Genomic DNA, 18,556 nt, shown 5'->3' on the forward strand with positions numbered 1-18,556 from the left:
CAAATCTGATGTAGCTCATTATCACAGCTCTTTAAGGCCCTCACCTGAACAACAGCATATCTCACAGACAGGAATACTTCATGCAGCTAAATGAATGTGACATTGAGTTTCACCCTTTGTGAGTATGTAAATTCCTATTAATGTATTAATAATATCATCTGTAAAAGTAAAGACTGCTTTGTTATGGCATAATGTTGTCCTTTCTTTCTTTTGTTCTAATCTAACTCTGTGTTTAATTACATATTTTTAGCTCAGTGAGACTTTCTGAATATTTAAGGTTTACTTGTTAACGTTTCGTGGGATTTCATGGGGCCTCCAGTTGTTGTCCTTCTCCATTATGTAATTTGCCATTTTTGCTTACTCTGCATGTGACACAGCCTTCCATGCCTATTAGTTTGTTCATGGATTTGTAAATACCATAAAGACCTATAGAAAACTGAATTCAATTCCTTTTAGGCTGTTAACATTTCAGCATCAAGCACTGATCAGAGCATTGACTAGATTACCTACACACTGATCAGAAATCAACAACCAGTTTCCCATGTTTCAATAGATCAAATGTTCTGGACAACAAAATAAGATGAACGTTTGAATTATCAGTTACCAGCAGTTAATAAGGTCATATTGAACAGCATCTGCTCCTATAGTAGAGCCTAGTAATTATGACGAGATATTGATGGCTACTAGTCAGCTGCTTAATGAATTCAGATATTGATCCAGCGACTGTGCCTTTTGACAATGGCCCTCCTGTCTCCAGGCTCTCATTCAGTAGCAATACAATGGACTCCAGCGGTGAGCTCAGCCACGCTGTATCAGCAAAACCTCCCTCCACTGGCACAGGTAAATAAAGTCATCAAGCTGGTAACTGTGCTCCCTCACAAAACATATCACACTCTCCTTCTCAGCTACATCTATGAATGGATGTTTACCGATTTCAGAGGATTACTACTTAAAAACATGCATCGCCAAACTCCAATATCCAATCAAATGAGGAGACACGAGTGTAATTATGTATTGATTAGAACTAACTATTGATTTAATCATTTAAAGCCTTCTAGTCATAACCCAAGGCTCAAAATCATTTGTCAGGCAAATAGCATGTGCTAAAGTGTTTACTCAGTACTAATAATTTATGCGAAAAGTACGTTTTGGTCACCTTCTCAAAACCCTCAGTGATAATAGTAATTGTCACTGTGCACACTTTTGCCCCCCCCAGTATGTTTAACTGTAGATTCTTTATTTTCATGTTCTAGCCTATCAAAAACAAACACTGCATTTTTTTTCCTTGTGAAATCTGTTGACTCATGTTGCTAAATGTTGGCTGAAGTAACCACTGGCCCCGTATGGCTAAAGGTCAGGGTGTTTGGCCATGATCAATAGGGTTAAGGTTATTAACATATGATGAATATCATGAGGCCCTGGGAAAGCAGAGCAGAGGGCCAAAGAGCTGGACTCTGGTTGGTTGTAGCTTGTTTCCAGGAGGCGCCAACCCCCCTACAGACCTTAGAGGTCAGTTGAAGAGCTGCTGACCTCTAACCTTGGGTCGAGAAGGTGATGGAGAGGTTTGAAGTCTGCATAAAACAGACTGATAAAGTATTAAATGTGTCGGTGTTTAATCAAAGACAAATAAACATCAGTGTTAGTATATTTGGAAAAATCTTTACTGTACAAGCTTTATTTCTTAGTCTCCTTTCCAAAAATATAGAAACAATAGCAGGAATTGGAAATTTTTTAACTAGTAAAGCAACCAATTCCTTTATTTCTGCTTGGTTTTGGCATGCTGTGGGGCATTTTTTTAAACTGTAAAAAACAATTACAAAAATAAGGCCAAGATGGTTGTTGGGATTTAAATATATAATCTGAAATCTTATCTGCTGATTATATTGTTTTAAACATGTGGCTACACTGGTCAAAGAAGGCTAGGGTAGGTGTGACAAAGCCTATAGCGACCCTTAGATTAATAATAATAATGTAATTATTTGATGCGCGTGTGGAAGCAGTGGCCAAGAAGAGCCATCTACACCTGTACTGAGGAAGTTGCTGTTTTTTCCTGTATATAGAAAACTGCTGACTATTTGTTGTTGAATTGGTTTTAACATTTCTCATTATTATGTGGTTTGGAAATATTAGAACCAAGGACAGTATAAATGTGAACAAAGATGTGAGGATAGTCACCAAATATGAGCCCACCCCCAGACGTCACTACCTGCTGCAAAAGGTCCCCCCAGTTGTGGAAAGCCAGACCCAACCCTGCACAGAGAATTTAAACTGCTTCCTTCATGCTGTAAGTACAGGACAGCACGAGTTAGGTGTATTAGGACCAAAAAGTCCTTTGTTCATGTAGCAAAAATGATACAAATTAAAACTGAGATGCAAATGTAACATTTAATTTCTTGTTTAAAAAAAGACTTCAGCTTCAAAAAATTTGAATTTTCTGCCAGTTATTTTGTGTGATATCTGTACCTTACCTTACACCAGTGGGGTTTTTCCCCAAGAAATTTTAGTTTATTTTAACTGGAGGATTATTTATTATTATTTACATTTAATGAATTTTGGATGTGGATTTATGTTTTGTGGTTGTGTATCGTTTTTGTTTTTCCTTGTGGAGGATTTCTTGAGAGAATGCCTGTAAACCAAGTTTCCCAGTAAGAACAATAAAATGACTGAACGTGAACTGAAGCGAAAGAAGAAGAATGAGCACTTAAAACGCGCGCACAAAAAAACCTTCTTTAAAAAAGTTTATTGGCTTTTAAAACCACTTTAAAAATCTCACCAGTGAGTACTTTCCATTGAAAAAAGAAACAACGCGATTGCAATATTAACAAGCTACTGTACATTAAGCGAAACACCAGACAACACCACAGAGGAGGGTTTTTTTTTTTTTTTTCTCTACTGGTAGAAATGGACAAGATAGTCTGACAGAGTTGGGTCTGGGTCAGTCAAAGGTAAAGAATCACTGCTTGATGGAGCTTCGGAACTCATAAAGAGGTGCATTTCCTTCATTCAAATTCAAATATCAGTGCCATATTGTTAAAGAAAAAAATGAAGAGAAAATGTTAAAGTAAAATACTCTTCACAAAATGCATTTTGCAAAAACAAAATACAAACAAACAAACAAAAAATATGTAAAAATTGTCAGAAAACAGTCAACATAACATACAGAGGAACATTAACTTAGTAAACAGCACACAATGAAAATGATGTAACTCATGAAACTAGCACTGCCAGTCTGGTTAACAGAACCTGCCCAAATCACAGAAGACAGTGGTTACCAAGAATACAACGTACAACAGAAGTAATCACACATGCGTGCGTACAATCATTTATCAACATAATGAGCATGTAGGTTTTAAAAGGTTATTTAACTTTTTTCCCCCCTCAATGCTTTATATTCTCATGTAAGAGAATGAGTAAGAAATGTGTATCTCACTGAGATTAATGCACATTTTGCTACAAGACAATTAGTCATTTTCTGACAATTCACTGAAACTTCCTTACTCGTTTTGTTGTAAAAAAATTGTTTTTGTTTTTTTTTTCATTTTCTCTTTTTTTTGCGGGCATCCATCATTACATTTGTCCATAAAGATGTGGCAAAGCCATGTGTCATAAAAATTTAGTGCAATAACGTGAACCTCCAAAGTTTGTTGAAACGTGAGTAATCGCTTTTTTTTCATTTGTTTTTTTTCCAGTGTCTGCTGAAAGACTTTGAGCACAATGTCTGTCACAGAGATGTTTGCAACCAGCTAACAGTATCACAACTTTTTTTTTCTCAATATACCATGCTATTGATCCTGCTCAAAGCACACATCACTTCTGCAACTGCAGAGACCTTTGAATAGAACAAAAAAATAAAACTAATGAAAAAAAACATAATCAGCAAGCGAGACCAGACAGCATTACTTTTACGACACACTGAGCCAGAAATGTAACACACAACATACAGTATCTTGCTGACTATAAATCTGCTTTTTTTTTTCCTCTTTTAAATGGCACATACTTAGCTAGAATAATGGCCATAATATAGTGTCTTGATACATCAAATCTCTATGTATCTATCCTATTTACAGATGGAGCTTAAACATGACTTATACAACATTGACAATAGCCAAAAAACTCAAGCAAGCATCCTACTGTATCACTTAGCCTACCTGGCTAGCAGTGATGGTTTCAACATGCTTTCAGGTCCATGGTTACCTATAAAACATAGGACAGTGACCATTTCACAAATATACATACTGTACATAAGATTTATCTAACTTCATCCTTTTCTGCGAATGCAATAGATCTCTTTTATATCTCTGAGGCTGCCCGCTCCCCGTTGTTGTTAATGTTTACAAGGAGTGTTTCTACGTGTAATAATCTCTTATGATTTTCAAACAGAGCATCTTTGGTATGGACATAAGGCTGGATCTCCACAAACATAATAATGTAATTTCCTCTTGATCTCAAGATGACATCAGAACACACTTCAGCCTCCATCCTCCCTTGTAAATGAGCCTTCTCCATACCATTGATATTCTTATCCAAGCTGGGCGTACAGCATGCCAAAACCCCCCATTAAAATAAAAACAACCTCATGACTGTGAGTGCACCTGCCATGGTATCGTGAAATGACGGCATATCAAATTCCTCTAAATTCTTTAACGATAAGGGCACACACAGTGTAGTCGTTAGCCTATACAATACATATCTATACTGAAACACTGCGGAACAAAAACAATAAGAAGTAGTATTGAAAATATCAGAGTAACAGCTGCCTTGATATGATGAAGCTCTGGATGGTTCTGAAGATATCTTAACATTATACTATATACAGTCTCTCTAAAGATGGCGTAAGGCCTTGGACTTTGGAAATAAGGCAGCCAGTTGTTGATTCCTTTCAATGTATCGTCCACAAAGTGGCCTGAATCCCCATCTTCTCACTACAGATTCATCTACTCCCTTTATAAGATAATAAACAGTACAAGAAGTATAGGCTTAAGAAAATTTCACTCTCGGACAATGCTCAGATGTGAATCAGTTTTTCCACTGATTTGGTATATGATAAAGATCATGTCATAAATTCAGCACCCGGCAGCTTAAGAGGCTACCCTTTTAAATATTCAGATATGGCAGGCAAATGTACTACAACTAACATGTGCATATACTACAATATCGTCTCCATTTGGTTGAATTTGAACTGCAAAAGCATATGTTGTTGTTTTTTTTGGTGAAGTCTCTTGTGCCAAATTTCCTACCCATCACTCTTCCTTAATTGTTCATCAAATACAAATATTGCATTATTGAAGATTGCCCTTCTCCTAACGTTCTTAAGTAAGTGCACGCGGCCACTGAGAGAACTCAGATGAGGGAGAAAAGTGGTTCGACACTGAAACTCTGGGTGACAAATGCCAAAAAAGGGGAAGGGATCAATTAAACATCGCGTGTAGGAGAGATTTTCTGGTACGCCTGGCACTTTGAACAGAACAAATGGCAAAGTCCAGACAAATCCCAACAAACTAGAGTTTAAAAACAGATTTACTACATATGCACAAAACCAAACAACAGAGAACAGAAGTCTTACAGAATAAAAGATAACATTAACCCAGCATCTCTACTGTAGTAGGCTGGTCTTTGCTTTCTAGCCAGTCAAAACCAGAGTTCACAGTATCACTGCATATCTGCTGAAAAAGCGGGTCGTTCTTCAGTTCTTCCAGTGTTGAGTCTTCATATTGTTCCTGCTGTTGATTGGGATCAAACAGTAAGTTGGTGTCCAACGTGTTAAGGTCAGTGATGCTACTGGACAGATCTGAGGTCAGTCTGATGTCGTTTGAGAAGTCGGACGCCACGGCGTTGAGCTCCGAAGCTACCTGACCTACCAACTGGGAACTGGGGTTGAGGCCATCATCCCCCAGCAAGTCCTTGACAGTGTTGTTGAAATCCAGCTGTTGCTGTTCATCCTCCACCTCCTGCTGCTGTGTGCTCTGGAGGAGCAGCTGTGGCTGTGTTTGCACTGGATTCTCCTGCAGCTGCTGCTGTTGCTGGTCTTGTTCACCAGAGCCCACTTGTGCTTGGCTGTCCCCAGTAGAGAAACCTCCCTGTTCTCCACTTCCGGTGGTGAGGTAGCCGTGCTGCTGGAGCTCAAAGGCAGCAGGACTGGAGCTGACGGGCAGCTGAGTCTGATGAGCAGTCCCTGCAGCAAAGCCAGGCGTGGTCTCCAGGATCTGTGTGAGGTTCATACGGGCCGTGTAGTTAGAGGGGAGGTTGTTTATGCCTAGACCGCGGACAGAATCATCCCCGTCCGCTTCCATTTTGCTGAGGAGAACATTCGTGATTTTGGCCGTGTTGCTCTGACCCTGCACGGGCAGCATCTCACTCTGCATCATGATGTTCAGAGGTACAGACTGGCTACGCTGGACCATGCTGTGGACAGAGGTGACGGTCTGGCTGTTCGACAAGATGCTGAGAACCTCGGAGGTGATGGGGGAGTTAAAAGGTGAAACCACAGCGCGCGTTGTCGTGGTGGTACTTGTGGTGGTGGTCGCGGGGCCAGTGTTGCCACTGAAGTTTCTCTGGCGCACTGCTGGGCTAACACTGCGGCAACGGAAAGTACTAGATGCAGACGAGGATGAGGCCTTGCTATCTAACGGTGCCGGCACAGCAAAACTCTCTTGTTTTGTAGGAGTTGTTACAATTTGCTGCTGTTGTTGCTGCTGCGGCTGTTGTTGTTGCTGCTGCTGCAGCTGCGGCTGCTGCTGAACTGGAGAGATCGGGGTCAAACGGCCAAAGTGGGCAGCATCCTGTCTTGACTGAGATTGAAATGACTGGCCAGGAATTGCAAATGCATGTGGCTTACGAAACTGATCGTCCACCAGGTCTTGGTAGCTGGGCAAAATGCCAATGCTATGGTTCGACAAAGGACCTGAAGAGTTGCTGTTGTAGCGGTTGTTGATCCACTCCAGCTTGGCCTTGTCAGGGTGGGTTGCCATGGGCCTTTGCATGGGCTTGACAGGGCTGCTGGAGACAATACTGGCGTCGTGGTAACCTGTAATGCTCGAGTTAATGGGAGTAAAAGCAAAAGGGTTCCTGCACTCCACGGGGCTCGGGGGGACGCTGCTGCTGCAGTTGGACAGTGGTGTGCTGATAGGGGTGTGACGACCCATGGCTCCATCCACAGGGGTTATGGGAGCCATACGGGAGCACGGGCTCTCCCTCGTCAGGCTGTGAGCGAGCGTCATTTCAGAGGTAGGGGTGGGTGTCGGGGTTGGTGTCGGCGTGGGGGTTTGGACTGGAGTGGTACTGCTGTGGGCAGACGGGTAGAAGGTAGTAGTGGCCTGGTGAGTGCTGAGGATAGAGCCTTGACTGCTGGCTGACTGACCTTGCAGGGTAACGTCCACACAGTTACCGAACAGACCCTTCAACTTCATCTGCTCCTCCATTTGGACTAGCTCCTCCACAATGCTGTCTTGGGTCATGTCATCATCATTGAATGGGAAATAGTCCATGTTGGTCTGAGAACCTGCAAAATCAACCATTTCCTGTGTGAGGGTGAGCTGGCCCGAGGCTTCAGAGGGTTGGGCTATAATGGAAAGTTGGTCAGCAGGGGCTTGTTTGTGTTCTGCTGGTATCTGCTGGGCAAACGCCTGCTTGCGAAGCTCATCAAGGTGCCCCTCCTCCCATATTGTGCTCTTTAACTCACTCATCACAGAGGCTTCGTGTGGTCCTGAGTTGGCTTGTATGGCACAAGGATCCCCAGTGATCTGCTGCAGCAGCGCCTGATCGGTCGTGTTATTTCCCGCCGCCCCAGTGCTGGTATCGGGGCTGACAGAAGGGTCTTCGTGTTTCACCACCAGGTCTTGGTGTTTGACAACAGTCTGGGTGCTCTCAGTGTGTGTGATGGGTGAGTCAGAGAGTGCGAGGATCTGTGTGGGCCCTATAGAAGTGTGTTTCACTTTGCAGGGGGCACTCTCTGGTCTAGCAGGGGTTCCTGGTCTGGGGATCCTCTTCACTGCAGCGCTGACTCCGGGTTTGGGATTGTCAACTAGAGCCAGCGGCTGCTGGGATATAAACACCCTTTTCACTGGAATTGCATGGGATTCCCCGCCTGTGCGCTTCCTGGGGCTCTTGGCGTCTGCGCAGGGATCCTTTGATGTTGAGGTAACAGCAGAGGAGCCACTAGATGATGTGTTGACACTGGAGTTCTGATTATCAACAGTCAAGTACAAAGTACTGTCATGGCAGTTACTGTTATTGCTGTCCTGAGTCCCAGCTGCAGCTACAGAAGTAGGAGGAGATGTGGAGTCATTTTTTATCCTCGCCCCTTTGTCTGTTCCTGGAGAACATTTAACAAGGAAACTTGGCTCACTAGCAGCCCTGAACTTTGCCACTCTCTCCTCTTTGGCTCCTACAGCAGTTTTCTCCATGCCAGAGGCAGAGTTATTGTCATTTCCGGCTTCAGACACCACTTTGGCGTCAGCAGAGGGCATGGGAGTAGAGGCAGGAGCACTAAGTCTGACTGCAGGAGACTGGGGGGCAGCAGAACTCCCACTTTGTAACTGCTGGGATTCATCCAAAGCAGCGGTGGTGCTCACACCAGCTGAGGCTGGTCGCACAGAAGTGCTGCTGCTGTTACTACTACTGCTGCTGCTGGGAGCGAGAGCGATGGCTGTCATCTTCACCACGTTCACTGAGCTGACATGGGGAGTGGGCATCACAGTTTTTATTGGGCTGTTGGTGATGAGCAACGTGGGGGGTGAACGCAGCGTGATGGCACTGGTGGCAGAGGGCTTAGGCAGGATCTGGGCGTACCGTGTACTGTGTCGCGCCAGCCGGTCACCTACAGGACTAGCTGAGATATTCTGAGAAGTTTTGGGGGACTGTTTGAGAGACTGAGTGACCACTTGAAAGTTCACAGGCAACACTTTTCCTTCGGCTGTCCCTACGGGACTGGGTGAGGTCATCAACTGCCTGCTTCTCTGTACCTGGGAAAACAATGAGAACATAACAGCACATTTTAAGCAAAATGATCAACAACTTGTCAGATAATAATTAAATAAAAAACTCAGTCACGTACCGTCACTGGGCTAGGGACAGCTGCTACTACAATGCCTATGGTAGGCTGAGGGGAAAGCAGAGCAGGGCTGCCACAGGGGATCGTGGGGCCCGGGGTACTGGCCTCTGTTCTCTTGACCTGGGTCTCAGTGGGCAAGGGTGAGTGAAGCTTCTGCTCCTGCTGCTTCTTCTGGATCTTGCGTTGCAGTTGCTGCTTTGCATCAACAGAAGGCGAGGGCAGGGTCTTCACCTGGGGCTGGAATGAGTTACACTCCGCTGTCGGCACAAACGCAGAAGCTGGAGTTGGTGTCTTCATTCCTATCAAGACATACGAGAGGAAAAGAGCGGTAGATCGTTGGTGGTGTTCTTGTCTTGTCAAACATCTCTGCTGAGGCATGAGCTGTCTGCAGTTCTGGATAGTTAAAATTCAACAAACATGTACTGTGTGTAGCCTAACAAACATTTTACAGCACACAGACATCATGGGGACGGTTAATTTAGATAATGCTTAAAAAATAACTACCTAAATAAGGCCTTGATAGGTGTCAAGAGGGCTACTGATTGGTGTGAATTACTTCAAGTCGAAGTGCTTTGCATAAACATCAGCTAACATCAGTAAATACACTCTCTTGTGCAGATATGCCAATACTGGTTAACAAGACTGATACTGGCCAATGCTGGCTAAAACCGATTGTTGGACAATAACTTGGTGCACTGCACGAGTATGTGCAATCACGATTTTAAGTGACAGGTTAGTTTTAGAAAGATTTGCATTATGCATGTAGCTTCACTTTAAACATGAAGTCAGTTTTTTCATTTTGGTATTTCTGCTTTGTCGCTTGCAGTTCAAGCATCAGCGTGGCAGAAGCCGCACATTTATTTGCAATTTGTGACTGACGGTCATTTCTGAAACAGGACTTTTGATTTGCATGAAAGGCTGGGCTCAAAAAATTAGGATCACACTTAGAAAACACTCTTGAATCAGTGAGATGGAAATATGTAAAGAAAGAATAACAAACAGCAAATTATATTTTTTGACAGACGGTGATGCCTTCCGAGCTTGTATATCTCAAGTGAAAAAACACAATGTTTAAGATGTACTACAGTGCCCAATGAACTTCAAACTTACATGCACACGAGACAACAATGAAACAAACACGCCAACAGATCAATAGGACACCTTTACCTGTGGGTGTTCCGGTCATAACAGTGAGTGCAGCCATGGACTTAGTACCGATGTAGTGGCTATTAAGCAGAAAACGAGCCAGGTCCTCCACGTTGTCAAACTGACGGCTCAGGACCTTTTGAGCCCACTCACACACTAATCCACAAGCTGCAGACCTCATTTCATCTTCAGCACTCGGAGACTGGCCCGTTGGCTCCATCAGTTCACACTAGTGAGACAGAGCAGAGCAGCAGGGAGGTGAGCGTCGAACAAATTTTTCAAGTCTAACTATATGGATCGGGTTTTTTTGCAGGCAATCTTACCCCATCACCAGACTTCTGAAGGTCCAGGTTGGGTAGGGATGGCATGTGAACAAAAGCTTTCTTCCTTAACCCGCTATAACAGTATGTGCGAAGGAGTTAAGGTTTCTAAAGCATGAAGACTGTGCAAACCTAAATGATTATAACATGCCGATATTTGTACGTTTTTTTGAAATTCTGCCCTAAAAATATGACACCATCTAAGGTCAGTCATCAGCCTTTCATCTGTGAGCCAAGGATTCCCTGCTACTACCTTTCTACTTCTGTAGCCAGACTCTCTTGGAATTTTGACAAAATAGTTCTCCAGGCTTTATGAAGGTATTTCAAAGCTTTTCTCTGGATATTTGCGGTTTTTTCTTTTTTTTACCATTTTCAGGGGAATGTTGTTTAATTTCTTAAGCCACTTCACACTAAACTATGAATCATTCAAGCACTAAAAAGGCACTTAGTTCAATGGATGAGCAAGTGTTAACACAGTTTAACAGGCAAAAAATATTTTTACACTAACAAGCTGATTCCCAAAGAGATAATAGTTGAAAACGTGGCTTCCCAGCGTGGTGTGCAGTGTGTCTTTAAAAATATCTGAGGGCACTGGACTCTTTTTGAGTTCACAAACTTGTATCTTTTCCCTTGGTTTGGTTTCTTTTCACACAGCAAAGACTCCAAGCAAACTCCAAGTGAACCAAAATGCATCACCACAAACCACATGAGAACATTTAGTCTGCTTACTGCTCAGACGCGTCTGGTGTGTGAGCAACACAAGCAAATACAAGAAGAAGGTGCTGTGTTTTGGCCTTATAGAGATAACATGGAGAATTTACATTCACTTTACAGCTAGCTGCTAGCCCATACTGACTACTTATGCACTCTGCACATCTAGGTTACCATGCTGCATCCCAGAATTCAAGAGAAGATGTTCAGCTCAAACTTGTTGCATGCACCTGCTAGTTGGCTCGGATCACGTTCACACCATAAATGAACCGCTCGCTTGGAAGTGGACTGAGACCCCCGACCATGTTCACACGTGCACAAGCAAACCACACCAAGATTGAAAACTATTTTGGCTAAACTAAAAACTGGCTAAACACCGCAGGTGTGAAAGCACACTAGGAGAGTTCAGGTATTTTGAAGAATAAAGGTTTTCACACCAAATATTGACTTAGAAGCTTTTTAGAATTGTACTAACTCTGTGTTGCCTTGTCTACTGTATTGACATTTATGTTTGCATGTTTCAGTAAATCCTTGCGCCTATTTCCCATTTTCCTAGCAAAATATAAAGACAGATGCCTCAAGACTGTTTAACTTTTTTCTTTCTTTTTTTATTTTATTAATAAATAACGGAGCAGCTTTGAAGCTTCCTCTTTTGGGGCAGCATGAGAACATGAAAAAAAACTCAAACTGGGCGTGACAAACACCCAGTTTGAGTCTTTCTTGGCATGTAAAGCCGAGAACTTTACTTTTTTCCCTTGAATTTTTTCCCCCTGAAGCTTTGTAATCCCCTTATGTTGTCTGGCCATAGGGTCTGAGCTCAGGTAAGCCTGTCCATAAAAAAGGGACCGTAGCAAATAAATGGCAAACTAACTTACATGCACTCTGGAACTTAAATTCACAGAAGCCAAGCAATGATAACTAATGGCGCAACTCCTCTCTTGACTCTATCCTCTGTGGAATTTTGAGGTTTTAATATATTTATAAAAAGCTTATTTTAAGCCCAGCTAGTAGTATCATGTTGAGATGAATTGCCTAAGATCTCTGCAAGCAAACATTAATGATCTGCCTGCTCATCATCCATACAAGCCCAACTGCACACAACTGCAATCACCTAAAAGAATCACTCATGTTGAAAAAAAAAAAAAAACGAAGAAAGAAAAAAAGAAAGAAATACAACCAGGGTAACACTTTGTTTAAGGATATTTGGATTTCCCTCTCATTCCCAGACGACGTGCCTTCATGTTAGGAAAGACATTCTTCATGATCTTTCCAAAGTCTGCTGCACTCAGTGGATTGTAGCCGAGATTGTCACAATAGCTCCTTGTAGGAGAAGAGAACCCACATGAGATTATGACGAAACTATAACTGTCTGAGAGCAGATCGCACGTCTTCTGCAAGGTTATCCACTTACTTGTATTCATCATACACCTCTTGCTTTGGGAGGGAAGTCTCTGGGTGCTCTTCTAGGTGATTGCGTATCCAGTTGAATGCATACATCTGTTGAGTACGGCTTGACGACATGGAACTCTGATCACTGAAAGTGGTGCATAAGAAAAAGACATTTGGTGAGGCAGTACCCTCGACTGCGGTGCATCATTTCTTGTTAATACAGAAACTTTAATACCATAATCCAGGAGTGGAGGACCCCCTCTCATTCTCAGTCCAAATGGGCAGAATTTGGGGGTTGGGGTGATGAATAGATATGGGGAAACAAATGAAACACAGACAGCTAGGTATAGCAAAAGTCTACAGATTTCAGTGGTTCAATCATACAGCTGAAATGTTGAAGAAAAAGAAAAAACCCTCAACAGTGACTTAAATTCAAATTCGATGCCCCTCTAGCGTCTATCAGCCTAACCTGTGTCTGTGTAGCAGCCAGTGGATTTTTGACAAGCAATGAGACAGTGCCGATAATGTAATGAGAGCCACAACAAAGCATGTATTTGTGTGTGCGTCTGTGTGTGTGCGTGTGTGAGAGAGGGGAAAAAAAAGCCAGAGAGCAAAGTGGAAAACTTAGTTTAAGTGCTCGCCTGTGACATACCTTTTATCATTGCCACTGCTGGGACCAGAAGGCAACTTAAGGTAGAGGTAGAGCTTTTCGATGTCTGTAAACTTCTCAACATCTTGCTGTAAAAATAAAAACATCACAGAGAGGAGAAAAAAATGAATATGTCTGAAGAGTTTAACACACGTGCTGACGAAGGCTGTGGTCAGGCTGATGGTTTAAAATCTGGTTCATAATTCAACTCAAACAAACACGGACTCTGGAATTACAATTGTATGCAAAAAATTTTATTATTGATCCCAACTTAAGTGCTTTTCATCTGGTTTCTAAGAATGGATTCATCTCACCTCTTCCTTTTGTATTTGCCTCTTTGTTGCTAGGGGAACCAATACTTAAATGAACGAGGTGAGAGCTGTCAGCCAATAAGCAGTGAACGAAGACGCTATTTACTACACATCACTGCTGCAAGCCCTGAGTGAATTACATACACAGTCCTGACCTGCTGGCCACTGGCTGGAACCTAACTCTTCCCTTTTTAAACTTCCTGAACTTCTTTTTGGTTTTTAAGTCTGATCTGATGATCAAAATCACACCACGCCTATGTATTTCTTAAAAGACTTGCATCAAAAACAACTGCAAATGCAGATTATACTGGTGGAAATTTCTCTCAGTGCTATTCTCTCTAAAGTTACACAAGGTTTTTACTGCATAGAGAAATTTTTGGCAACCAGCAAAGAGATTTTAGCCAGAGCCAAAGAAAAAACTACAACAAAACAACACTGGAATAAAACTTTGCTTCTACTAAGTGTTATTAATCTGAGCTTCATTTACTCAAGCATAAAATTTGCTAATCAAAGAGGTCAGAAAACAAATGCAAGGCAAAACAGACTGCCACTAATCTTTGAGGTCTGATTGTGCACAGCCCTCCCAAAAAATCTCACTCTGCAGGAAAAAAAACCACTTCAATGTGTCACCTGTTCAATAAATTTTTCTACATAGTTTAAGGCATCTCGTTTTACCATTTTTGCATGACAACAGTGGATGTTAGTGGCAAACATTTGTCACAGACATAAAAAAAACAAACATATACATTTTATCTGATTCTAAAATGACAATATCATATATGTATCTTATTACTATCTTATTAATAACAGAATATACAATTTGGTACCTTTGACATAGAAATTCTGTGCACATAATGATATGCCGATAGTAGCTCTATCAAACAAAGTTATTAATATAACCACATCTCAGTGCGTTTTGAAAAAGCCGCCCTTTTAGATGTTTATTTACTGTTTTATGTGGAAGCATCAGAGGAGTCAAAGAATGGATTTTTTTTTAAATCGAGACAAAAATGGAATAAAGCCCAAAAAACAGCGAAAACAAAAACATCTGCCTAACACCAGACAGAGGTGTTGAAATTAAAATCCAGGCTCTGTCTGCTTTACTGACGACAAAAAATAGACAAAAGCTTTATCACGTCGCTTTGATGTCACTGACACTTCTTTGCAGCTGCATAGGCGGCGAGACAGAGGGAGACGCAGCAGTTTGAGAATAATCTAAAACTGTGCATGAATAACCAGCTGAAACCAAAATACAAAAATCTTCATATATTTATATAAACATTGGAAACACTTTTGTCATTTGCTTCGCACAGTGCAAAAAAAGGCATTCATGAACATAACATTTAATGTGTTTACATGTGTTACTAAAAAAAAAGAAAGAAAAAACACAATATAGCGTTAAGATTTCTGCATGTAAATATTAGTTAATCAAATTGAAGCTTTGTGGGGTTGGCTTTGTCTACTCTGCTTCATCAAGCATGAAACATATTTAATCATTTATATGATTTAATGAAACATTCATTGCACAACTGTTCTCCGAACACAACAACAAACATTAACACATGACTCTGATAATGAGGGGATTGCAGATTAAGCACTATTTACTGATACTCACCAATATGCTGTCCACTTTTGATTGTACAGATTTGCTACAATGAGAAAGAGATAAAAATTTAAGAAAGTGAATAAATAAGAAATAAAATGTCATGGATGCATGCAAGATTTTGTCAACATTTCAGCAAATAAAAGAAAAAAATCTCCCTTCCGGGTTACATTATTTTTGTACGTCGTTCAATACGACATATTTTATCATTCGCTAATATACTTTGAGAGCATCTTTGATAAAGTGAGAACATGTTTTAGGAGATTTATGAATATATTAAATCTGTAAAAAAAAAAGACATTTTGAGTCCTCTGTCTGGCAGATTCTCTCTAGGTCGCTCTCTCAAGATGAACTAAGGCAGCGGTCCCCAAGCCCCGGTCCACAGACCGGTACCGGTCCGTGAGTCGTTTGGTACCGGGCCGCGAGAGTTGAGGCTCAGCTGTGAAATGTATGGTTTTCAGAGGCTTTATCAGTTCTTAGCATTATTTTTTTTATCGTTACCCTGGTTTCCCTGGGTCTTTTCCCATGTGTTATGAATAAATCTTCTTCCTCTGGTACCGGTTTTATTTTGTTGTATTTATCCGCGACACCTTAAAGGCCGATCCGTGAAAATGTTGTTGGACATAAACCGGTCCGTGGAGCAAAAAAGGTTGGAGACCGCTTAAGTAAGGGACTGAGTTCCAGGTTTTGGTGGTGTTGTCTTCTGTATGCTTCGGGTCACTATCATGCTGAAATATCGTCTGTGTAAGTTTTTTTGCATCGTGTCTCCACGCTGCAGAAAGCTGGCATCCAATATATCAGCACCAGTGCCTTACTGTACGGCTGATGTTAGCCAGACTGTGAGTAACAACTAGTGCCTGTATCTCTTGGTCACTCTCCCGACCAAAGCTCTTCTTAGACCATCACAGAATTTTTCTGAATGACCAAATTTTAGGAAAAATTCTTGTTAATTTCCAACTTGGCTGGAACCCACTAACTTTTTATGCCTCACGGCCAGATTTAAACATCTATGGAGATCGCAATGTGGGTTTTTGAATCACACCCAACCAATGTGAATCTGCCACAGGTGTCTTCATTTACTTGCTACTCTCAGCAAAACGCTTGGTGACATTTTATCATCATTTTAGGGTTATCACGAGCAGATGCCGACTGTTTTTTTGTTTGTTTGTTTTTTTGCAATTAAAAAAAAAAAGCAGCATATTTTGAGTCTGGTGTTACTACACAGTAATGCTTCCATGCCATACCGGACTCATAATAACAGGGAAAATTCCGATGCGATTAACATTGCTGAAGTCTCCGTAGCGTGTGCAACAACGTGTAAAATTAGGCCTTCACTAATCACATTTTATACAGCACGTGCTCGTCCATACCATGATGCCGACGCAAATAACACGGTGGCCGGTTTCAGTTAAAAGAGACTCATCACTAGAAATATCACAAGGCTAATCAAAGCAGGTGTATCAAAGGAAGATGAGCTGAATATTTATGTAAATGAAAAGTTTCACCTTTTCATATGAAACCCCAGAAAACTAAACACACCAGAAAGCACGTTTGCAGCTTGTCACTGCTGGTTATTGTGTGTGTAATGACTACTTCAACTTAACCTTTTATTTTTTTTTAATTAAAGCCTCAGTGTAGTATGACATATCATCTGAGCAGACACGATAATAGCAGCAAACGTGCATCTGGTTAATCTTAATCCCAGTGCTTTTAAATTTGCGACGTGCTTCTTTTTCCTTGTGGTCTTCATGAGTGATCTTTACTTTATCCCTCACGCGCTTCTGACTCTTATCTACGCACAGATGCTGTTTACATCTTTGGCTTCCTTTTTTTTTTTTAAATTGCTTTCTGCTGGAAATGAGCCCGTGTGGCCATTGATCTCTTTTTTCCCCTTGTATTTAACATAAACTTAATTTGCTGTAGAGTAATGATGAGGTAAGGGAGGGAGGAGGGACAGAAACTGGTGAGTAATATCCAAAGCCACAGTGCACAAAATAACGTACTGGTTTTTCAGAAGGAGCATTTCTATTTATAAACACACGTTATTCCCCCAAATGATGCAGCCCTCTCATTAGGAGCATTAAATCAGAGCGAGGCTGGACGTGTGGAGCTGCCTGCTTTGACACCTGTCATCCCGAGCATCAGCACCGCCGGTGGAGTCGGTGTCATCTATTATAACATGGCCTCCTATGGCTCGATGCTAATGACCATAGCTACCCCTGTTGTAGGTAACCCGACGTTACCGTGTCGTTAGCGCACAAACAGGAACCAGACGGAGCGGCGCGGTTCGGTGCCGTCGTGTTTCTCTGAAATATTTACGCCTAGCACGGCAGCAGCCGTGTTGTTTTTCGGGCAGCTTTTTGTGCAGCACACTGCCTCCTTGCCACTCCACAGTCAGATACGCTAATTACAAGGCTACGGCTAGCGAAAAGGACATTGTGGCCGCTTGTGGATCGCTTCCATCCTTACCAAATTGAATTCTTTATTTTGAACTGTAACGCGTTAGCCTCGGGCCCCTGGAGTCCTGGCACCAGCGCTGGAAGAGAGCCTAATCCCGAGGCAGGCTTCTGACCAGGTTGTTGTTGATCATCAGCCATCACGATGGAGGGGTGGTGGGGGAGCTTTAACAAGTAGGCCTCATCCCCGGCTGTGCACTGCACCGGACCCACCGCTGCTGGAGCGGCTCAGTCAGCTAGGACAGCCCGCTGAATCCACCACAGAGCATGGCTACAAACACTGTGATCTGACCCTCGTGAAGCACAAAACAAAACCCCCCAAAAAACACCCGGGAATACAAAAGGCATATCGCAGGGTTATCTCCGCTGCCGCAAATTGCACGCCTGCAGCAGCCAGCAGCAGCTACAGACGGAGCTGCCTGCGTCAAGACGCACGCGAACTGCAGCGCCAGACCGGAAGTAGAGAGGTTTTTTTTAGGGTGAAAATAAAATCCCGATGTTTGCCATGTCGAAAGTTCACTCATATGTGTGTGTGTGTGTGTGTGTGTGTGTGTGTGTGTGTGTGTGTGTGTGTGTGTGTGTGTGTGTGTGTGTGTGTGTGAACTTATTAAATCGGTGATGAATTCTCTTAAAAGTCATAACACACACCAGGAACTGCTAATACACACCACAGTGTGTAAAATCCACAGTTTCTGCACTTGAAGTACTTGAGAAACCTGCATTTAATTACATTTTAATTGTTAATTGATTTGAATAGTGAATCTAGGACGCCACTGACATTGCCCCGTAGAGCCATCCATTTTACCCTTATGCGTATCCATTATATTATATACATTTAAATTTACTTACCTTTTCTAATCTGCATCTTTGGAGTGACAGATGAGGATGCTAAGGATAGGGTGAGATAGAGGCAGATGATCTG

The 18,556-nt window shown here is 42.1% G+C and overlaps 1 protein-coding gene across 2 annotated transcripts; it reads right to left on the bottom strand.

The window, feature by feature from the left end:
• Positions 1-2,723: 2,723 nt before the first annotated feature.
• On the bottom strand, positions 2,724-18,061 carry rfx7b (regulatory factor X7b). Of its 2 annotated transcripts, XM_076885877.1 has the most exons (10): positions 17,648-18,061; positions 15,191-15,224; positions 13,267-13,353; positions 12,851-12,888; positions 12,638-12,760; positions 12,427-12,546; positions 10,519-10,600; positions 10,217-10,424; positions 9,053-9,348; positions 2,724-8,960 (listed from the first exon to the last, which is right to left on the bottom strand). In XM_076885877.1, exons 1-10 carry the CDS (start codon positions 17,773-17,775, stop codon positions 5,580-5,582), a joined length of 4,497 nt encoding a protein of 1,498 aa, XP_076741992.1. In that variant the 5' UTR covers positions 17,776-18,061; the 3' UTR covers positions 2,724-5,579. The 2 variants fall into 2 exon arrangements, with proteins under 2 accessions (XP_076741992.1, XP_076741993.1); XM_076885878.1 differs by lacking the exon at positions 12,851-12,888 and having other exon boundaries at positions 13,268-13,353.
• Positions 18,062-18,556: the final 495 nt, after the last annotated feature.

Source organism: Maylandia zebra, linkage group LG7 (assembly GCF_041146795.1).
Source record: "Maylandia zebra isolate NMK-2024a linkage group LG7, Mzebra_GT3a, whole genome shotgun sequence".
NCBI lineage: Eukaryota > Metazoa > Chordata > Actinopteri > Cichliformes > Cichlidae > Maylandia > Maylandia zebra.

Bases quoted from the DNA above. Each gene is read 5' to 3' on its own strand.
- rfx7b (XM_076885877.1), bottom strand. From the start codon at position 17,775: ATGGCTGATGATCAACAACAACCTGGTCAGAAGCCTGCCTCGGGATTA. The intron at 15,225-17,647 runs GTAAGGATGGAA...TTCTCATTGTAG, and splicing joins AAAATAAAGAATTCAATTTG to CAAATCTGTACAATCAAAAG. The intron at 12,889-13,266 runs TATGTCACAGGC...CTGCCCATTTGG, and splicing joins GCAGTGGCAATGATAAAAGG to ACTGAGAATGAGAGGGGGTC.